We start from the raw sequence: 22,297 nt of genomic DNA on the forward strand, positions 1-22,297 counted from the left end.
ACCCCCGCGCCCCCGGCCCCCGCCCCGGACCTGGGCACCGCCGACCTCATACCCGCCCTCTCCCTGCAGGTACCGCGACCTGCACACCTTCGAGCTCCAGGCGCCTACCCGGATCATCGAATGGGCCCGCGGGAGCCGTGAGTGTGAGGCGGGGAGTGCTGAGGGGAGGAGAGGGACTGGGCTGGGGTCTGTCGGGGAGGGGTGGCTGGGCCTGGTCGGAGGAAAGAAGGAGGCCCTGGGGTCGGCCTGGGGCGCGTGTAGAGGGAGAAGGGGGAAAGGAGGATGTAGGGTTGGGCCAGGCTGGGGTCCCGGAAGGGAGGCCAAGGTGCAGGGCCAGGACCTCAAAAATGGGGCTAAGTGGCTGGAGCTGTACCGGTTTCGGCCCGGGCTCGAGTTCTGGGTCTGGGAGTCCATGGACTGTGCGGTAACTCAGGTTTGCCCCAGGGACGGTGGGCTGGGCAGGGGGGTAGCCCTCACCGTGTTTCTGGCTCTTCACGCCCTCCCCCCAAGGTGTCTGTGTAGCTGGCTATGGACAGTCTGACGGGAACGAGATCCTGCAGCTGATCCCACCACCAACGCTGCTGACAAAGGAGACCCAGGTGGGTGTTGCAGCCATGGTGGCACCCAACCTCTGACCTCCTTGGCCTGATATTTTCAGAGACCAGGTCAGGGCTTGGTGGCCTTCATGAGGTGTTACCTGTTGCTGTGACAAGGACATGGCCAGGGACTGAGCAGCTTTGGTTGAAAGGTAAAGCACATAAGTCACCTGGTTGTTGTCCAGTCATGTTATCTTGCAGCTGCTCTGCAGACAGTTTGGGTTGTGGACACTTCATTTCCAGGTGTGTGAATGAAAGCATTTCATGGGGAAAGAGGACACATGAGAACAGTAAGGCAAGTGAAGAAGGGACTTGCTGAGCAACCCAGGCCTGGGGGACCACCCTGCAGAGCACCAAGGCTGGCCCTCGGGTGCGTGACCCCTGCACTAGAGTAGAAGGTGGTGTTTGGTCACTGGGTAAGCAGAAAGCTCCTGAGCCAGATGTGCACAGATGGCAACAAACACAGACAGAGCTCTTGGCAGCAGCTTTCTCCAGATTTTTGTTCTGACTATTTTGGGATCCTTCAGTCCTCTATCTCCTGTTGCAAAAGGCAACACTGGATGGGGAAGAGCTATACCAAGCAAGACTGTGCCTTGTGTCTCTGTCATTTTTTTGTGCTAACTGCGCACAAGTTGTGCACCATTGTGTGAAGAAATTACTTTGCCTCTGATTTCTAGGGTCTGTGTCCAGAGAGAGATTTCAAGGTAGAATGTGGTGGATTTTCACAGCGCCCAGTATACAGCCTGAAATATGTGCCGGACACCAGGTATGACCACAAGGCCCTTCCCAGGGTGTATTGGAGATGGAGAGAGGACTTACCCACTGAGAGAAAACTCCTTTTCCATACCTGCTTCCCAACCCAGCTGGTCAATCCTGCCAGCTCTGAGACCAGTGTGAGTCTGGGCCAGTGACACACCAAGAACTGCTGCTGCCTCACCAGTGATCCCTCCCTACCCCACTTCTGAGCAGCAGGGGCTGGTAGAGTTTTCCTGCTCTACCCTTCTGCATTTGGCACTGTGTGGAAGTGCTCTCCAGCAGAGTAGGACACTGGTGGCTGGTGCCACTGCTCTGCAAGACTCTGTATGCAGGTTCAGAAGGTTTTTTTCCTGCTCTGGATTTAGACCAAACAAACACCTCTGGCTGATTTATATCCCTTGTTCAGTCTCTCCTACACAAGTCCCCATTGACTACTTTTGGGGCTGTCTGCATCATTCTTAATCTAGTCCTTCTGGAAAATGTGATAACTAAATCACAGAATCACGGAATCATTTAGGTTGGAAAAGCCCTCTGAGACCACTGATGCTAGCCATTCCCCCAGCACTGTCAAGCCCACCACTAACCTATGTCCCCAAGTACCACACATGACTTCTAAATCCCTCCAGGGATGACTTCTAAGTCCCTCCAGGTGACTCCACTCCTGCCCTGGGTAGCCTGTGCCAAGGCTGGACAACACTTTCAGGGAAGGAATTTTCCAATATCCAACCTGAACATCCCCTGGTGCAACTTGAGGCCATTTCCTCTTATCCTGTGCCTTGTTCTTTGGGAGCGGAGCCCAGTCCCCACCTGGCTGCACTCTCCTGTTAGGCAGTCATAGAGAGCAAAAAGGTGCCCCCTGAGCCTTCTTTTCTTCAGGCTGAGCCCCCCAACTCCCTCAGCCACTCCTCATCAGATCCTCATAAAATATCGTCATAAATGCCGTTGCCTGGGACTGTGTTTGTATCGGCTGTGTGGAGCATCCCTGCACAAGGAGTTCTGGGATTATGGTCCTTCCAGCCACCACTCTGCTCCAAGCAGAGGCAGGAGCTCTGCTTACAGAAGCAGCAGAGCAGTTTGTCCCAGGCTGGGGAAAACAAGAATGTTCTCTGTTCCTGAGAAGTTCTGTGAGACTCTTCTGTTTCCTCAGCTTTCTGGTAACGAGTGGCCCACCTGACAGCTCCCTCCAGGTCTGGCAGGTGTCAGCAGAAGACTCTGGTAAGGGTTTCTGAGCTCAAGTGGTTTCTCAATGTAGTTGTTGCATCACACATTTCTAGCTTCCCCTTCTACCTTTGTTTCAAATGGGGCGAGGAGTGCCACTTCCATGTCCTGAGTGGCCAGCCTTGTGTGGCACAGGCTGAAAAAGGGTACAAGACAAGGGTCTACACCAGTTTTGGTGGTTTGGACTTAAGAGCACAAACCTCGTCAGGAAATCAGTATGTTTAGGCCTGTCACAACAGCCTTGTACTGCATGTAGTTGGCACAGTGTCCCCCTAGTAACACCAATGGTTAGAAATAAAGGAGCTCCATCCATTGCTTTTTGTGATAGACCGTGATCCACCTTACTTCTTTCAAAAAGGATCACCATTGTTGAGGCTGCTACTGAGAAATACTTGTAAACCACCAGAAAGGAAGTCATTAGAAGAAAAAAACTTCTTCATTGAACATAAACATCTTGATTCACAAATTTTCATGTATTTTGCTGGGCTTTTTGTCAGTCCTCGTTGAATGGGTTGGAAAGGGGTTTTATCCTGGAGAGGGGGTTAGGCATAATTAGATTTCTTACTGGTTTTGTAGGTCAGTTTTAGCTTTGTGAGGCATTGTTGTGAAATGGCTTAATCTGATGGATTGCTTGGCTCTCAGTGTGTTTTACAGCTGTTTCTGTCTCTTCCTAATAGATATTATCAAATCTGTAAGCCCCATAGAAACAGAAAATGACACTGGGCAATCCTGGGCTAAAATTGCCACCATTTCAGCCAGAGCCCCATGGGTCCTTCACGGCTCAAGACTTGACAGAGTCCAGATTACAGAGGTTGAATCAAGGAAAAATGTCTACACAGCAGGTATTTGAGGCAAGCCTAATGTCTGATTTTTGGAAAGGTGGGGTTTGGGTAAAGCAATGCTAATTGCTTGGGTAGCAAACATTTCACTGAGCAGGTACTTTCAGACATGTGCAAGTGGTTATAAAGATATTTGCCACAAGTATTTTGTCTTGAGGAAAGAGGTGACAATGGTCAGGTCCATCTCCAGCTGCTTACCACTTGCATTACACTGATTTATCACGATTCTGCCCCAAATCTTGGCACTACCAGAGTGCTGCAGATAGTTTCAGTATGGAGAACTGGGTTCACAGAGGGCTGCTGTGTGTGCTATCCCAAACAAGGGGGGTGACAGCCTGGTTATGACAGGTGGTGGGTGCAGGTCTGGTTTCCTTGGGGATCTGAGGACTCTCTGCCTTCACCTACACAGTGAGACTCAGTCCCCACAGAGCTCATCCCTGGGGAGGGAAGAGGGGATGTGTGTGTCCAGTGGCAGTATCACAGTGCTGAGGAAAAAGAATGTCTGTTTGTCATTGTCCCTGTGCCAGAGGGACTCACAGAATCTTGGGAGTGGTTTGGCTTGGAAGAGACATTTAAAGCTCATCTCATTCCAACCCCCTGCCATGAGCAGAGACATCTTCCACTAGACGAGGTTGCTCCAAGTCCCAACCAACTTGCAGGCATGGGGCAGCCACAGCTTCTCTGGACAACCTGTGTCAGGGCCTCACCACCCTCCCAGCCAAGAATTTCTGCCCAATATCCCATTTAACCCTGCCCTCTGTCAGTGTGAACCCATACTCCCACGTCCTGTCACTCCAGGCCCTTGTCCAAAGACCTTCTCCAGCTCTCTTGGAGCCCTGTTAGGCACTGGAAGGGGCTGCTTCTCTTCTCTCCGTAGCCTTCTCTTCTCTAGGCTGAACACCCCAAGCTCTCCCAGTCTGTGACCAGGGCAGAGGGGCTGTAGCCCTCAGAGCTTCTCCATGGCCTCCTCTGAACTCATTCCAGCAGCTCCATGTCCTTCTGATGCTGGGGGCCCTGGAGCTGGACGTATTACTCCTGAGCATACATCCTGCTTTCTTTCTCAGGCAATACTGCAGCACAGAAATCCTGAAAATGCTCCTCATTTGACCTGTGACCTGCCTCTCTTTTCCAGCTTTCAGAGGCAGCGAGGAGCTCAGCAGCCTGGCCTTCCTGGACTGCAACACACTGCTTCTGTGCTGCACCACAGGCCGGCTGTGCCTGGCCGACGTCCGGCAGCCTCAGAGTCTCGTGGAGGCCATGTCAGTGCCCTCAGCGCCATGCAGCGAGCAGTGGTGCATGGGCACCAGGCATGGAGCTCAGGGCTTGGAGCCAAGCTCCCAGCCTGTAGCTTGCCTCTCGAACAGGGGGCTCCTAACCCTGACAGACCTCAGGAAAACATCTGAGTTCTTGGCCTTGGCAAAGGCCAGAGTCCCCTCTCCTGGCTCAGGTGCAGAGTTCCTGTGCGTCTCCTGGGCTCCTGCTCTGGAAGGCTGCCTTGCCATTTCAGGTAGGTGCTTAGGGCAGATCTCCTTTTCTGGGTGCCTTTTGATTTATATTTTTGTCAAGGCCCAGTTCACTCCACCTAAAACCCCCATGACAGGGTGGCTTTTCAGAGCTGCCCCTGGAGCCAGTGGAAATGCCAGCTAATCGTCCTCTGCAGCTGCCTCTTTCCAACAGCTCCGGAAGGGGCCTGCGGGTGGGTTCTGGGAGATGCCTGCTGCCCTTCTGTGAGATCAAAGGCCCCAGGCTGACCATAAGCACTGCCATGATAGTGCCACTGACAGCATGGCTGCAGGCTACAGCATTGATAACGCCAGCTGGGCAGCTAGGCTGCCTCTTGACCAGAGCCTTGCAAGTTCACACTCATAAATCCACAAACTTTAGGGATTTGGTCCAGGCTCTCCCCAGCAGCTGTTTCCTTGAGACATGCTCCTCAGAGGCAGACCTGCTCTCTTCTCACAGGCTTCTAGTGGGGCCATTTCTCCTTGTTCCTGCTGGGAGATGATCCTGACCCCAGCTGAACTAGAGCAAAGCAATTAATTTCTGCACTCTCTAATTCCATTTTATCCAAGGTTTTGATGGCACCGTGCATGTGTATGACACACAGAGCTGGGACAGCTCTGGCAGGGAAGCAGAGCCCATCTTCGTTCACAAAGGCCATGCATTTGGCGGAGCAGGTGGCAGCGGGGACCCTCCCCTGGTCACTGTGCACACGTGGCATCTGCAGAAACCCAGAACTTTGTTGTCAGCAGCAAGTGATGGTTCCCTGCATGTCTGGGACTGGGTTCAGCCCTGTGGGAAGGGTGGGTAGATGGTGTTTTGGTGAGATGAGGCATTTCCTGCCTCTGCTCTAGTTTGTGTTGGCTGCAGGGTGTCTGTTTGCCTGCAGATACTGTTTGGAGACTGTTGCAGTGAGCAGAACCAATTGTAAAGTTTCTATTTTAATAATAGTAAAAATTTTGGCTGTTACTTGTTCTCCTGTGTGCCAGCCTTCAGATGAGAGCTGTGCCTGTGGTTCTGACTGTGGCTGCTGGCAGAGAACATCCTGCTGTTGTTTGATCATAGGCTTGTGTCATGTCTGCAGAAAGGGAGAGGGTCAAAAAGGAGACTTGACAAGGGCCGGGAGTGACAGGACAAGGAATGGCTTCCCACTGACAGAGGGCAGAGTTAGATGGAATATTGGGAAGAAGTTCTTCCCTGTGAGGGTGGTGAGGCCCTGGCACAGGCTGCCCAGAGAAGCTGCTGCTGCCTCATCCCTGGATGTGTCCAAGGCCAGGTTGGATGGATCTTTCAGCAACCTGATCTAGTGGAAGGTGTCCCTGCCCATGGCATGGAGTTGGAACTGGATGAGCTTTGCGGTCCCTTCAAAACCAAACCATTCTCCGATTTCATGAAAAAAACAGGAGTTTGAGGAAACAGGCTCTTCTGTGGGATACCCACTGTATTCCAGGCCCAGAGCACGAAGGGGAAGCTGCACCCCCCGCGGGTTGTTGACATTTATCACATGCACGTGTGTCACAAGCAGCAGCCTGGCCGCTACTCAGGAAGTCTCAGTGTAACCACTTGTGTTCCTGCTTGCAGCCTTCGAAAGGAACAGGAACAACTTTTCCAGCCCCAGCCTGCTCCAAGCTCTGCCCCTCCCCCTCTAGATCCTGAGAGCACCTGATCTGAGACACGGCATTGGTGTCCTTTGGCTCTTTTCCCACCAACTGCAAGTTTAGATTTGATGGAACTGATGTGATTTCCTGGGCTGAGGAAGGAAGCGATGACTCCTGCAACACCCATGCTGTCACCAAGGTGTTGAGAAGTAAAACCCTGCCTGCAAAGGGTTCCCTTCTGCTCTGGGTGTCAGCTGAGGTGAGGAGGGGTTGAAGACAGGTGAGGTGGGGTGAAGGCTGTACTTCAAGAGTACCTGGGGAAACTTTACACTGGGAATGTGCTGTACTGACTCACTCTGTGCCATGGCAACAGCTTTCTGCCTGGCAGCTGAGCCTGGAACCTGCTCCATTCTTCTCCCAGGACAAGCCATGTGAGTGCTTCCACTCATCCCAAAACTCTGCCCAGCAGCAGATGAAGCAGGGGCAGTATGTCCTCCCCAAGACGCGGGATGTTGATGCTTTGTCACTTACTAAAGCCATGGGTCTGTGTCACCACCATCAGTTAAGGCAAAAGCCTGTTTGAGTCCTGGAGGAGCTGAGCTCTCCTGCGGGAGTGCCTGAGCATCCTTTCCACTGCCCAGGGCCCACAGCCAAACCAATCCAGCTGAGCCAGAGCCGAACTGGGGGAAATGGGTTCTGACCAAGAGCCTGGGAGCTTTTCTGCCCCAGTGCAGGCAGCAGGGAGGGCTCCTGGCTCTCTAGTCTCTCCATCTGTTATTGAGTCAGTTCCTTCCGGTTGTGGTAAAGCTGAGTGTGCCCTTCCCCTGCACCAGGACCTGCAGGTTATTGCATTTAGGAGGTGGCCTTTCTGCCCCATGACTGGGACCTGTAACAGCCCCAGGAAGGGCAGTATAGTACACAGACATGAAGGGTTCCTAGGGAGGGATCCTGGAGCTCAGTGAGTTTTCAAGCACCCTGGGAGCAGGCAATTTGGCAATCTGGTGCAGACTCAGATTGTGCGGCTTCTCCTTCCTGGGGGAAACACCCCCCAGAGGGAGGGTCTCACCTTGGAGGAGGTGGGCTCTGAGGAGGAGAGAAGACCACTGGAGCCTTCCCAGTACCCCAGCTACCTCTTCCTCACTGCCTCCTTCGCTGGGACATGTGGAGAAGCTGACCCCCTCCCACATCACAGTGATGCAGATAGTGTAACCAGGACAGGGAACTGAATTTGCTTGGCTTTCAAAACAGGGCTTAAGCAATAGCTCAGTTTGTATCCATCTGAACTTCCCTTTTTTTTCCTGAAATAACTTAAGCCTTCTTGTTCAGCTTGAACCAGATTTGACAGGGGACTGGAGATATCAAAAATATTAAGAACTCACAGATGCTGTGGGAAGGGATTATGCACACAGGAGGGATCTGAAAAGTTGCAGCAGGCAATAGGGACATTGCTCCCAGGAATGCACCGCATGGAGCCTCTGTCAATGCCCGTGTGGGATCAGAGTCTGGTTGTGTGACTGTAGGGACTTTGGCTTTGCTGGAGCCAGGTTTGTCTTTGGTGGGGAAGGTTGGGACAGCCTGTGGCACAAATGCTGACACCCATGAAGTGGACCAACTTAAGGACAGTCTCTCCCTCCCCACAGCATCAGCATAGCAAGGGGAGCTCAAGCTGCAGGGGACACAAATGTGTCCAACCTCTGCTCTCCCTGGGACCACAGAAAGGTCCTCCAGAAGGCCTGTCTTCACTGAGACCACAGAGTTTTAACCCCTGGGCAAGGTAACACAGCTGGGGACATAGACTCATGGAATCATTCATGTTGGAAAAGCTCTTTAAGATCATAGAGACCAATCTTTACCCACACACAGCCAAGCCCACCACTAAACCATGTATGTCCTCAATTGCCACATCTACACATCTCTTAAAATCCCTGCAGGGATGGGGACTCCACCACTGCCCTGGGCAGCCTGTCCCAAGGCTGGACAATCCTTTCAAGGAAGGAATTCTCCCTAATACCCAATCTAAACCTCCCCTGGCACAACTTGAGGCAGGGCTTCTCCTTCCTTGCCTGTGAGGGAACAAGCCAAAGCCCTTCCGTGAAGGTCTCCGAATTCAGGCCCATAAATAAATGGAGGTGTTATTTGGCTCATCCCCCAGTCCTGGCTCCTGCTGCACTCAAAGAGGATGAGAGCAGCATTAACAGATGTTTGGATGTGGCTCTTGGAGACATGGCTCAGTGGCCGTGGCAGAGCTGGGGGAACCATTGGACTCTATGGTCTTAGGGGGTTTTTCCAACCTCCATGATTCTGTGATCCTTAAAACAATCAGCCCTGAGCAGTTCCTCAGCAAGACACACGCTGACATGGCTTGTTTAACAAGCAGCTCATTAGTGCCCTGTGCTCATCAGGTACTGCATGGCCATGCATTTTCATTTCCAAAATAATGCCCAGTCCCTGCTGCAGACTACAGAATCCTTCATCTCCTCCTAGGCTCCTCTCTACATGTCTCTGCATGCCAGGGAAGCTGTCATCAGTGGGAGGGATGGGGTGGCATGAGCGGGACAGGTGCTGCTGCTCCCTGGTCCTTGTGCAGGAGGGAGAAAATTCCCCTGTGAGGGTGGTGAGGCCCTGGCACAGCTGAGAAGCTGTGGCTGTCCCGTCCCTGGAAGTGTTCAAGGCCAGGTTGGATGGGGCTTGGAGCTACCTGGTCTAGTGGAAGGTGTCCCTGCCCATGGCAGGGAGGTTGGAACTGGATAAGCTTCAAGGTCCCTTCCACCTCAAACCATTCCATGGTTCTGTGACTTTCTGCCTGTGCCAGCTCCCCTGTCCTTAGCCAGCAGAAGTGTCCAGGCATTGGGACTGTATTTTACTATTTTTTCTTTTTTTCTTTTTTTTTTTTTCTGAGTTTAATAAACTAGAATAATTTATTTGACAGAACACAGAAACATCACAGACAGGGTGGAGAAACCAAAGCAGCAGGTATCAATGATCAGTACAAAGGAACCACTTTACAAAAAGAAGTACCACGCTGCCCATCAGCTTTACCCAAAAATTACGGGGGAGGGGGGTGGGCTCAGCTTAGCACCCCACAAACTGGGTGTGGGGGATGGAGCTATCCCCACAAAATGCTCTCGGATGACAACGCTGACTGCAACAGCACAATAAATAGTGGGAATGGCCTCTCAGTGGGTGGTGAGGGACCAGAGACCCTTGGAGGGGAGGAGGGAGTCCAAGCACCACCAACCTGGGAGGTACAAGCATCTGTTCAAACACTGATTAGGGTGGCAAATGCCCTGCTTCTCCCCCACCCCCAAACAGGTGCTAGATCCCATGCAGGCAGAGAGAAACATCAACCAGGAGGGCTTTGCAGCTTGGCAGGACAGAAGTATCCCTGGCAACATCCTGGTGGGGAGAAGGCTATTCCATCATGACCCTGCCATGGCTGCGAAGAGGCATTTGAGGCCTCTCCCAGAGCAAGCAGTGTGTGGCCAATGGCACAGACCCACAGAATCCCCTCTGCCACCTTAACCTGGCCCCAGCAGCTCTCAGCTCTGAGCTGGTTTCCTCCAGGATGATTATACTGGTGTGATAATGAATGCAGCTGGGAGGACCCCTGGGGTGGCCACTTTGGGGGTACTTGGGGGAAGAGAAGGGTGGGTGCTGCCCACCCGCTTTGGAGCAGCTGGGGCAGGGGCCAAAGTCAAAGCCAGGCTCGTGCATCCCAGGGAGGGAACACATGCAGCAGGGCTGGACAGAGGGGGACTGGCCGTGGGTGAAAGGAGGGGACACCGAGGTGCACAGGTGCCTTTTCCCATGAGAAGGCTGCCTAAAAAAGACACCCCCCCTATTCTGATGCAGCCCCCCTCCCTGTAGCAAACTGGTGTTGAGACTGGGCTTATATAAAACACATAAAAGAGGCAGCTCATAGGAAAGGGCTCTGGTAAGTGGCAGGGGGCTGGACAGGGACGGGGTTATAGTGAGCCCCACTGCCTCCAGTGCCCCCCTGGCTGTGCCCTGCACGGGAAACAGCAGCTCTGGCAGCTGGATGAAGAGACAACACAGCACAGCTGGACGGTTATAGGTCCTGTGGCCATCGGGTGATCCGTAGGCTCCCAGTACAGGTAGAAAACAAAATTAATTAATTATAGAAAAGAGAAGCAGCCTAATGTAGGGGTGTCCCTGGGCCGGGGCAGCGAGCAGGGTGGGGCTCGCTTATCTGTCATTGAGCTGCGGGGAATTTGTCCGCTCCTCCTCATCCTCCTTGTCATCCTTCATGCCTTTGAGTCGCTGGCGGGCGAAGTCTTCAAACACAATGTCATCATCACTAGTGGGGACACAAGGGAGAGGGGTTTTAGGTGGGGTGCAAGGTGAAACACCCCCTGCCCTGCAAAGCTCTCCCAGCTTGCCTGGTGAACTCAACCTGCACCGCCACGACATTCCAGCAGCTCAGGGGGCCCCAAAACCCTGCACCCCTCAGCAAGCAGCCTCAGTTTTCACAGCCTTATTAATACTTGCCCAATGCACCCAAAAAAGAGCCCTCAAGCTCTCCAGCAGGTGCAGCATTACCAGGGCCATTGGCATTTGCCCCACTCCGGGGGAACCGCAGACCTGCAGGGAGTAGCTGGGTGGATAAAAAACCTCCCAAACATATCACCAGCCTGGGGAACACTGTGGTGACAACCTCCCCCCCCCCCAGCACGATCCCAGCAGGCTCTTACTGCAGTTTCTCCTGTTTTTTGGAAAGCCATGCAGGGAAGGGCAAAGGAGGAGAGAAGAGAGAGGGGAACAGCATGCGTCATGCATTACAGGTGACATGTGTGGGGTTAATCACACGTGTCAATCCCATGGCACAGCGGGTGTTAGCAGGTTGGGGGGGTGCCATGCAACCGCCACGCTTCCCATTCCCACATGGAATGTGGGAATTGGGGGAGAAGTGTATTTTAGTCTCTTACTTTGTATCGAGTTCTATCAGATTTGTATCTATGGGCACTTCATTCTCTGGAACTGAACAAAGGGATGACACAGGGTTAGTCACAGGGTGGTGACTGCCATCCCACCGAGGTGGGTGACACCTTCCCCAGGATCATCTCTGCCCTCCTAGCAGGGTGGGTGAGACCCCCCTGCAGTCATCACTGCCATCCCATTGGGGTGGCTGAGATTCCCCTGGGGTTGTCACCACTGTTCCAGTGTGTGGATGCAACCCCCCAGAGTTTGGCTGCATTGGGGTGATGGGGGCACCCCCATGGTTTTAACACTGAGGCCCTGTGAACAGGGTCAACGGAAACCAAGAATCTCCCTCCCCACAGCCTCACTGGCCCCTTTTGCCCCCACCCACCCCCAGGGATGCTGGCCCTGTTACCCAGGCCTGGACACTCACTGTCCCGGTGTACTGGTTCCTCCCTGGGTTTGGGATGCATCAGCGTGAAGGGCAGCTCCACTGCAACGTCGCTGCAAGAGACACCAGGGTAAAGCATGGGCCTGCCTGCACTTTACATGCAGAGCAAGGCAAATTTGCAGGGGAGGAGTAGAGCAGCACCCCTCATTACAGCTGCTGTAGAGACCATAAAGCAGGGCAAACCCCTGTGTTATCCTCCATGGAGCTGCTCAGCAGCTCTCATGGCTCTTGGCTGAGCTTGGACCCCAGGGTGGGGGATCAGCACAGGCCCCCTGGAAAGTAGAGGGGCATCAGGAGGGAGAGCAGCACGGCAAAAATCTTGTCTTTAGAAGCTATGGAAGGGATCCAAATCCCTTGTCCTTAGGCTGCAGCCAGCAGTGCCATGGGAATGGCAGGAGGTGCACCAAGTTTCCCAGTGCTCGGTGGGCATGGTGACATCAGGACACGACAGCCTGAGCACAGCCCCGAGCTGCCCCGGGGCAGGTAGGACAGAACTCAGACAAAGAAGTGCCCCAAGGGAGGACGAGTGGTCCTGTGGTCCCCATAGGACCCTGTGGGAGGGGAGTGATGTGAGGATGAAGACCTGGAAAGCCCCAGAGACTCATGTAACCACATCCAGAGATGCTCAGCCTTATGAAGCCACCTCTGTGCCCTGCTCACTCTCCCCAGCAGCACCCACAGGCCTCTCACTCCAGTACAAGGAGGAGGATGCAGGATTCAAACCCTGCCAACATTCCCAGCCTCACTAGCCCAGCCCCACCTCTGCCAGGCTTTTCGCTTTGGGTGAGACAGCATCCCCAACACAGTGGAATCCCAAGGACAGGCATGGGGTCAGAGTGGTAGCACCCTGAAGGGCTGAGGGGTGCAATGCGGGGCTGCAGTGAGGATTGGGGGGTGCTGGGGGGAGTGGAGTGTTACCTGGAGGCGAGGTCTCCCAGCAGGCTGGCATGAGTCAAAGGATACAACACATTAGTCACTGTCCCCTCCCAAGGACACACAGCCCCCACACACATTTTGTCCCGCCTGTGCTGCTTAGTCCCAGGGGAGCTTTAAGGGTGATGGGGCCCCACCTGCAGCACAGACCAGTCCCAAGGTTAGAGAGAAGGTGCAGCATGGTGTGGGGGGTGCCCAACACTCACCCTCCTCGTGACACCACCAGCTTCACCTTCACCTTGTAGGAGACAATGATGCCCAGGATCTCCTTATTGGCTCCATCTCTTAACCTGGAGGAAGGGGCAGGTGGGCATCAGTGAGGGACTGGCCATGGGGACCAGCCCCCTGTCCTCCTGAAGGTCCCCCCCCGGGGTCTCCTCCACCCCAAGCATCACCCCTGGAGCAGGGGCTGGATGCCCACCAGGGCCAGGTCCTGCCCCCCCACTGCAGGGGGGACAGGAGCCCTGGGGGGTGGAGGGGCTCACAGCGTGCTGGAGGCCAGGTTGGTGTCCTCGTGCTTGAGCTTCCCATCCAGCGCCAGCCCCCGCTTCTCCCGGTTGTTGGCAAGGAAGGGGGTCAGGGTGTAGACTTTGCAGAATGTCGAGCTCGGGGCCACCATGTCACTAGAGATGACAGCCACCATCAGCCAGAGCCCCAGCTACCCACAGCTCCCACAGCCCCACAGGTCACCCCAGACATCTCGATCTTAGCCTGGTGAACTTCTCCACATATTCCCATCCCTGCCCCAACCTGATGAACATCTCCTTCCCAGGGGACGCAGAGGGTGGCATCCCCAAGATGCCACCAGAAAAAAGGTCTCCATCTCCCTGTTCCTCCCACCATTCCCTGCTTGCCAAGTGCAATATCCCACTGGGGCTGCACTGGGGCAGGAGACCTCCAAGGTTCCTCCAAGACCACCCCCCGAGGTCTCCAGGGCTCCTCATGATGTCCCCAAGGAGTACTCACTCAGCATCCTCCACAGCCACAGGGCACTTGTACTGGGCAGTGTTGAAGAGGCAGATGTCGGCATACTGCCGCACTGGGGTGAGACACAGAGAGATAGGGATCAGGGTGGGCCCCCACAGGGATGGGGACAGGGACACCAATGGAGTGGGGGACATGGCCCTGCTCCTCACCTGAGATCTTGATCTTCTTCACGGTCTTGTTGGTGTTGTTGGTGACATGCACGTTGACACTGATGGGCTCCCCATGGTAGTAGATCTGCAGGGGAGCAGGGCAGGGAGGATGGTGAGATCCCCAGGGTTACCCCACCAGTGTGCCCCCCCCCCAGTCCTTGCCCACCTCCTTGTCCAGGGATGCCTCAAGGTGCAGTGGCTTATCTGACATGAGGAACTGCCGGGTGGTCTCTGCCATGGGCTGGGGGCCGGGTCTCTCTGGTGCGTACTGGACCTTACGGATCACCAGGCGCACTGAGTTCCTGGGGGAAGACAGTGAGAGGAGAACTCAGGCTGCCCACAGGCTACCCTCTTTCTTGGCCCATTCTGGGTCAAATCCTTCTTCTGGTCTGCTGGGTCAGAAGGATGCCATGGAAGGTCTCGTCTAGATGCCCACCAGGGCTACAAGTGGGAAGCCCAATGGCTGGGCCAGGTTGCCCACAGCAAGTGTTGGGCTCCTTGCACAGTGGTGTTTATCTCCATCCCAGCCCCAAGATGTTCTCTGACCCATCCCTACCCTGAAGAACACTTCCATCCCAGCCCCATCCTGGAAGACAACTCTATCTCATCCTGGAAAACATTCTCATCCAAGCTGGGTAGCAAACTGGGGTGCCCCTTTCCTGCTGCCAGCCCCAGGAGCATGCCGGTTCCATCCAGGCTGGATGGATCCTCTCTGCTTACCTCTTGTGGATCTTCTCCTCCAGGTTCTCGGCACAGAAAGCTTTGACCTCGTAGTCCACCCCACAGGCCTGAAAACCAGGAAGGGAGGAGAAGGAGGCAGGGAAACCTCTTTGCACTCCCCAAAGAGGTGACCCCAGCAGTGCCCACTCATCACAGCCTGGTGGCACGGGAACAGGGAGGGATCTTACCTTCCCCGTGTCCTCTGGGCCTGGCTGCAGTGTGACGGAGCAAGGCAAGTTGGGGGGGATCTGGAGGGGAAAGGGGGTGAGGAGCTTTTTGAGAGGCTACCAGCACTTCCCTTTCCTGTCCACAACGAAAACAAGTAAATCCAGGAAGGATTTCCTCATTTTACTATTGCATTTCCCAAATCCCAAAGTGTTACAAAAATACATTATTTTAGAGGGCTTTAATTAATCAGGGGAATTTTGAGAAATCAGGGCCATTTTTGAGGCCATAGGATTGAGCCCTGTAAAATGTCATAGAGCTCCAGAGTGGGTGGTCACTACTGCCAAAGCTGCGCCGGGGAAATTGAAGGAGCAGGTGCATGAAGCAGGGGGTCTACCCCCCAGCCATTCCCTGCCAGAGCTGTCCAGTGCTGGCATGGATCCCCAGTGCCAGCATGAACCCCCCAGTGCTGACATGGACTGGCAGCTTCCCTACTGATGGCTGCTCTCTGCTCACCAGTTTGAGGATCCACCACCAAAAGTTGTGTCTTGATCACAGATAGCAGCATCTCACCCCCAACCACAACCCCACAGGGCTAGATGGGACCCTGATGTCCCCATCGCAGGGTTCACTGTCCCTTCAAGCACGCCAGAGCACCCGCTGTCACCCTACCTCAAAGGTGAAGGGGTAGGCGTGCTCGCCCAGCTTCTTGATAAGCCGCTCCTGCAGCCGCGTCAGAGGCTTTTTGTCCTCGGGGACCGGGGGGAAGGCCTGGGAGTTGGCCACAAACAGGTCCTTGCGGAAGGTCAGCCCCAGAACATCCAAGTCCTCACGGCCATAGCGGAAGGCGCAGGTCAATGTCACAAAGACTGGAGAGGGTAACAAGGGGAAGTTGGTAGCAGGCTGTGGGTCATGGAAGGGACCATGGGGACACGAAGGCAAGGTGGCATTCTGGCTCATGCCAGTCCCACCAGCACTGGGAAGTAGTGGTGGCTTGAGGACATGCCATGTTGAGAATATGGGGATTCAGCAGCCAGCTGTGCCTTGGGATGCCCATCACAGCACCCCCATTCTCCACAGGACAGGGAACCTGCCGTGGGGACAGGGGGGCTGGAAAATGTCACCAAAGGGCTCAGAGATGCCAATGCCTGGGTAGGACTACATGGAGATGCCAGCATCGCCCTGTGGCAGTGCCACTTCTGTGGCCCCAGGGATCCCAAAGGTAGACATTACCTTTTCTCTCCTTCAGGTATTCAGGATCCACCAGCACTACTCCATCTGCAAGGGAACGGCCGGGACAGAAATGCGTCACAGGAATAGGGTGACGCACTGGCAGGATCAGGGAATGCAATGGCAAGGTTAGGGGACACAATGGCAGGGTCAGGGGACATGCTACTGGGATGGGGGGACACCACCGGCAGGGGGACACACACTGTCAGGGTCAGAGGATGTGCTGGTAGGGTTAGGGGGGAATGTACAGGCAGGGTTTGGGGTGACACCAGCACAGCTGAGGGGGGCACATGTTCCCCCTTTACACTGAGAGTCATCACCTCCAAGCTGCCAGCCAGTCTGTACCTACCACACCCAGGGCATATGCAAAGCCACAGCGAGACATGAATATTATCCCAAATCGGCAGTTTTCTGCTCCCCAAAATCTTTCTTCCCAGACAGCCCAGCCCACTTGGCATGCGTCTCCCTGCAACTGAGGTCCCCCTCCTGCCACCACATACCCACGGGGTCCACTACATCGATGTGGTCCACGAAATCCCTCTTCCCAAGGTAGACAGTGAGCTGCAGGGAGGAACAGTGTGTCAGGGGTGCACAGAGCAGAACCCCAGGGCCCCCATGTTGTCACCACCCAGTGAGGTCCATATTCCTCATCATCCCCAGTGTCACCCTGTACCTGTGGTACCCAAAAGTCAACCCCACCCCATTCCAGGCAAAGCCTGGAACCTTTCCAGATGTCCCCAGACCTGGAGGCACTTAACATCTGGGGACCCTTGGGTGTCGCCCCAGGGGTTTGTACCCCACTGTGGAGCAGGGATGAGCCCCCCAGTGTCACCCTCTCATCTCTCTCCTGATGGGGAAACTGAGGCACGGGGCAGGCAGCTGCCTGGCGGAAGGTTTTCTGCCTCAGCTCCTGCTGCCAGACCCAAAACCCCCCCAGGCAGGGTCACCTGCACCCCAGCACTCCAAAACCTGTCTGCTTGACCCCTGACCTTGGGAAAGCCCCACCCAGCCCCACTGTGCCTCAGTTTCCCTTCCCGCTGCTGTGGCAGGATGCTGAGGCAGGCAGCAGTGCGCAGGGTGGATCTGGGGTTCAGGGACATGCCCATCCCCCACTCCCAGCCATGCTTGTGACCCCATGGTTCCCACCACCATGTCCCCCTTACCTTCCCATTAGGACTGGCTTTCTTAAACACCCTGCAAAACAGCAAAGGGGGGGTGAGTGCTGGAGCAGGGGGCACCCTCCACTCCTGAACCCCCCACTCCGCTCCTGGCTCCCTGCCCATGGAGCTGTCCAGCTTCCCCCCAGGAAGGATCCCTGGGGGAAGAAGCACCCACTGGCACAGTCCTGTTGGGTGCCAGGTGCATCCAACCCTCAGCACCCAATGCCAGGACCCAGCTTTGGATAAGGGAGGCATCGGGACCCCAGCCCACCCCTTCACATGAGGATGGTGCCCAGAGACTACTGTGAAGGGCAGCAGCACCCCAGCACCCAGCTTGCCCTGGGGACCAGAGTGTGGGACCATGGGGTCAAGGCACACAGGATGGGAGCATCCCCTGGGGTGAACCCACCTTAACATCACCTCACATTGATGCATCCCAAAGCCACTGGAGAGGCAAGAAAAGTCTGGGGTGCTCCTGTCCCCAGAGCTTTTCATTCCCATTCCAAAACATGGGACTAGCCCCCAGACACCACTCTCAGCTCCCAAAATCCCTCTGGAAGACTCCACAGAGGAATGGGAGAAAGGGTGTGGGTCCAACATGCCACTGCTGGGAAATGCATGTCTGCTGCAGGCAGGGAGCAAGCAGAGGTAAGTAGGGTGCCTGGTGCTGCCAGATTTTTTGGAGCCTGCCCTGGCACAAAGCCACCCATAATGGGTTCTCCTCAGATAATCCCTCCTTGCCTTTAAATTCCATTAAAACCATCCGGGAAGATTAGTAGTGGTTTCAGCTGGAAAAAAAAAAAATAATTTCCCAGGGCAGCTGCTTGGCTCTGCCAAAATGCCCCAGGCTGCTACGGGGTGATGGACCCTCAGCCACACTAGGAGTAGCCCTCAGTCACCTTGGTGCCTGCAGCTGCCCACACCCAGCCAAGGGGCAGGCAGGGAAGGCAGCAGCCAGTGAGTGCCAGCTTGGGGGTGACCACCACCCTGGCAATGGGGTAAGATGGATCAGGAGATGTGTGGGCACACCCCTCACTCCCATATCCCTGAAATCCTGTGTCCCCACCTCCCTGTGTCCCTGCATCTCCATATCCCTGCCTATGTGTGTTCCTGCACCCCAAAGTCTCCACATCCCACTCTCTTGCAAGCCATGGGGACCAGCACAGCCTGGCCAAGCTCTGCTCAGGAAGCAGGATATAATCTGGATAAGGGGCTGAAGCCCCTCATTCCCTTGTCCCCAGACAAGCCCCAGGAACCCTCTGCCAGGCACATAAAATATTTGGGACATCCTTCTGGGTGTCCCAAGCCACTGGGAACATCAGGAACATCCTGCTGACCCTTCCTGGGTGGCTTTTCCCTGTGGGGGTTGTGGGATTGATTTTTCCCAGTCAAAATGGGAAAGCACTTCTGCAGGTGGATGTTTGTCATGAAGGTTTGCTGGTGAGGGTGTGATCCCGCACTGGTGCAAGGAAAGATGGAATTAATGGGAATGCTGCTCCAATTAAATAACTGGGGGAAATAAAGGCCTCAACGTGCCATGGAAGGGCATCAGCATGCCACAATTTTTGGGGTTTGAAAGCCATGGCAGGATCAGTCTCCAGAGTCAGGAATGGAGAGGCAATGGATGCATCCTCCTGAGAGCCCAGAGCAACTAACAGCAGGATTTTCATGGGTAATTATTGAAGTGTTACATAAAAGCAGGATGAGGAGCATCCCCTGCCAGCCTGTCACCCCCTTGTCACCCTGCATCCCACAGACCAGCTCCCAAGGGAGACCCCAAAGAGGGTCCAGCATGCTGGATCACAACCTGAGGCGTGCTGGGAAGCCCCAGCACACCTCAGGCAAGGCAGCCAAGGCGGTGATGTTCCTGCCCAGCCCTCGGGACACTAACAGAGCCGCTAATGAACCCAGTGCAAGCGAGATCGATGGCAGGCGATGGCAGGCGCTTCGGGAAGCCATTTCTCACCACTCTGCCTGGCACACACTCATGCTGGCCCCACACTGGGGCAGGAGCCCCACAGGGCCTGAGACCTGCCCAGCCCCACACTGCAGGTGCAGAAGCCCCACGTTATGGGTGCAGAAGCTCCACAGAATTCGAGACCCACACAGCCCCACACTGTGCATGCAGGAGCCCAGGCTGGCTCCACACTGTGTATGCATGAGCACAGGGTGCCCCCTCATCCTGTGGGTGCAGCAGCCCTGCCTGGCCCCACACCATGGGTGCAGGAGCTCACATCTCCCCAGATGTACATGCTGGGGGCCAGCTCTCTCCGGAAGCACCAGTGGGGGAAGGGAAGGGGCACATGGGGACACGGTAGCCTGTTGCTGCCAGTGGGGTGACCCTCACCCGCCACCGGATCTAGAGGGAGGAAAGGAGGAAGTGTGAAGCCTTCCCTCCCCCTCCAGCCCTTCCTGGTGTCGAAACACAGGAGACACAAGGCAGGAAGTGGCCTCCGCTGCTGCCCATCAGGAGCTTGGGGCCTCATGCCGTGGGCTGGCAGCCCCAGTGCTCCCCGAGCCCCTGTCATGCTGCTGCACAGCCGGATCCCATTTCTCCTGCCCTCTCCCTGCCAGGGATCCCATCCCTTAATGAACTTGTTAGGCACCCAGCCAGGGCTAATGATGGCTTTATTGGGTGGCCAATAATTGAATGGGGTCCACTGGATCTTGGTTGGGAAGATTTATGAGGATTTGATTCCCCTGGGCATTGGAACAGGATCTGACAGCAATGCCATTGATTGCCTTTGAACCCAGGGCAGAGAATCCAGGGGTTTTGCCAGCTCTCACACTAACAAGGCTGGACGGCGGATCTAATTAGCTAGAGCCACGTTAGAAGGGACCTCCGGGGATAATGGAACCGCCAGCAACCACATCATACACTTCAACACAACCCCGTGGTGGCGGCCAGAGGCTCCCTGCCAGCTGTGCCGGGATGAGCCTGGAGCACCATGCCAGCCGATCCCAAAGCAAGAGCACCCCACAGGCCCAATGCTGCATCTTGCATCCCTGCTCCATCCATCCATCTACCCCTGCCAGGCTCAGCAGCAGCATCCCCCAGCCAGGTCAGAACTCCACAGACTTTCCTGGCGAGGAAGTACCTCAGCTGTGGGATCTGGGATGTGTCTGGATCCTGCTGTTATTACCAGAGTTTGCTCTTCAAACAACATCCAGGAAGCAGGAGTCTCCCTCCTGGGCCACCTTCCAGGGCTCTTTCTCTTCCCAGTGGAGATCCCTGTCCTGCTCCCAGATCCTATGGCTTCATCCAGAAGGATGAATGGGATGGTAGAGGGACTGAGCAGCAGATCCGGTGGTAGGTGAAGGTCACCCCCCTGGCAGCAAGATGCTATGGTGGAATGCTACAGAGGGGCTGGATGGGACTATGGGGTCAGAAGAAGGGTGCAAGGGGAGCTTAATGCCAAGGTCTAGGCTCTGGTGTACCAGGACCACTGCAGCACTTCCCAGACACCAGGAAACCACCCTCAAGCCACAGGCTAGGAATCCCAGCAGCCAGGAATTCCAGTAGCTGTGCATCCTGTGTGGGGGTTGCAGCTGCCCTAGCTGGGTGCTGAGTGGGAAGAGCAGGGAAAGGTGATCGATGGTGCCAGTAGCCATCAACTCAGCTGTTTATTCCAGCTCTTCCCACTGCAGGGCTTGGTGACTCCCAAGAAAAGTGGGGTGCCACTGCAGGAATCAGCAGAAATGGGCTTTTGGGGTATCAGATAGTAAATCAGCTCCCACAGCTGAACCTCCTGATCAAACCAAGTAGATTTGGGTTTGGAGATCCAAACTGGAGAGGAAGAGGGATTTGTCAGCCTAATTCTTCTCCCTCCTGGCTCCCTCCGTACACGCTGCGTAGGCAGGGAGATCAGCTCATGCCTCTCCTGTCAGCATGCCTGCTGATGGGAATGCCGCTCACCAAGCTCCCCCCAGCACCCGAAAACCTCTGGAGGCCAAATCAGCTGCATCCCAAGGACTGCACCCAGCAGTTGGGGGAAACTCAGTGGGTGCCCCAGCCCCCTGATCTGTGGGGCTGTCCACCTGCTCCAGGAGTGCAACATGAATTCTTAAGAATGCAGGATATTGAGTCGGGGGGAAGCGGATGCTGTCAGCCACAGCTGGGGCACCAACACCCGGGCAGGCTGGCAGCAGCAACAGCCCCTTCCCAAAATGCTGGGTGAGTCCAACATGAACCCACAACTCCCATCCTGCCACCCCAAAACACTGCAATGTTTCTGGAAGGTTCTGCCCAGGCAGGGCCAGACCCCCTCATCCTTCTCTCCTGCTGTGGCCATGGCGGGCACAGCGGCTGCACCGAGGGCCCCTCACCCTGATGCCCAGGGGACATGGAGATGAGCAAGGGGAGGGCGATGGTGTTGTGAGGTGAGCAGGAGCACCCTGTAATCCCTGATTAATGGCCACTATTAATGGCCAAGAGGACAGAAAGGGAGTGGGGTGAAGAATGGGAGTGTCAACCCCTTGACCACTCCACTGCCACAGCCAGAGCCAGCCGGCGAGTGGGTGTCACAGGAGACCCCCCCAGGCCTCCCTGCAAGGGCTGGCAGGAGTCACTAGCCTCTCCCTCAAATCCCAACAGCACCTTGCAGGATGTGCAGCCCAGGGGGTCCTGCCACGTTCTGCACCTGGAGCCCTGGGGAGCACAGGGGGGGTCCCCAGCCACCTCGGCACAGGGGTCCCCAAAAGACAGCATCCCCATGGCAGAATTCCCATGGGATGAAGGCGTCGCACGCCCGAGCTCCACGGCTGGCACGTGCTCCCTGACACCCCCAGATGTGCCGCATGCCGGGAGTGACATCAGGGCCTGGGTCCCCTGGGGTCACCGGGGTGACAACAGCCTCCCCCACCCCAAATCCATCCAGGTTCCAAATCTCATGGGGAGGGAGCAGTGACGCCCCCGATAACTCCACGGACCTTCGGTGGGACCCGCCAAACACCCCCCTACCACTCCCAGTCGCCGGATCCTCACTACCCCCCGGGGGGGCACCGTATCCCAGCAGCAGGGCGACCCCGGGGGACCCCCGGCAGCTCCAGCGGCGAGC

The 22,297-nt window shown here is 55.6% G+C and overlaps 3 protein-coding genes across 7 annotated transcripts in view; 1 reads left to right on the forward strand and 2 right to left on the reverse strand.

Annotated features, from left to right (window-relative positions):
- Window position 1: 1 nt before the first annotated feature.
- On the forward strand, window positions 2-5,884 carry WDR73 (WD repeat domain 73; the record flags this gene model as incomplete). Its single annotated transcript, XM_017731636.1, has 7 exons — window positions 2-137; window positions 511-599; window positions 1,274-1,362; window positions 2,500-2,567; window positions 3,248-3,412; window positions 4,542-4,916; window positions 5,482-5,884. Coding segments are annotated over 7 exons (1,161 nt in total), but the record flags the coding sequence as incomplete, so codon positions are not given.
- A 3,518-nt stretch (window positions 5,885-9,402) lies between these two features.
- On the reverse strand, window positions 9,403-21,394 carry ARRB1 (arrestin beta 1). 5 transcript variants are annotated; one of them, XR_001861222.1, is made up of 17 exons: window positions 17,244-21,389; window positions 16,581-16,641; window positions 16,084-16,128; window positions 15,523-15,719; window positions 14,874-14,933; window positions 14,686-14,753; window positions 14,132-14,267; window positions 13,966-14,050; window positions 13,796-13,868; window positions 13,315-13,452; window positions 13,036-13,119; window positions 12,815-12,838; window positions 11,879-11,949; window positions 11,454-11,505; window positions 11,220-11,230; window positions 10,718-10,825; window positions 9,403-10,616 (listed from the first exon to the last, which is right to left on the reverse strand). XR_001861222.1 is itself a non-coding variant. In XM_017731702.1 (16 exons), the coding sequence occupies exons 1-16, from the start codon at window positions 17,838-17,840 to the stop codon at window positions 10,577-10,579; spliced, it is 1,839 nt and encodes a 612-aa protein (XP_017587191.1). In that variant the 5' UTR covers window positions 17,841-21,382; the 3' UTR covers window positions 9,403-10,576. The 5 variants fall into 5 exon arrangements, 4 of the variants coding, with proteins under 4 accessions (XP_017587191.1, XP_017587192.1, XP_017587194.1 ...); XM_017731702.1 differs by lacking the exon at window positions 11,220-11,230 and having other exon boundaries at window positions 17,244-21,382; XM_017731705.1 differs by having other exon boundaries at window positions 10,570-10,825; window positions 17,244-21,387.
- The window catches only part of PDE2A (phosphodiesterase 2A), a 30,362-nt gene continuing 25,256 nt past the window's right edge, over window positions 17,192-22,297 (reverse strand). The window contains exon 31 of the mRNA XM_017731701.1: window positions 17,192-17,215. The gene's annotated coding sequence lies outside the window, so the exon portion shown is untranslated. The remainder of the gene's footprint in view (window positions 17,216-22,297) is intronic.

This window comes from Corvus brachyrhynchos, unplaced genomic scaffold (genome assembly GCF_000691975.1).
Source record: "Corvus brachyrhynchos isolate BGI_N302 unplaced genomic scaffold, ASM69197v1 scaffold3, whole genome shotgun sequence".
NCBI lineage: Eukaryota > Metazoa > Chordata > Aves > Passeriformes > Corvidae > Corvus > Corvus brachyrhynchos.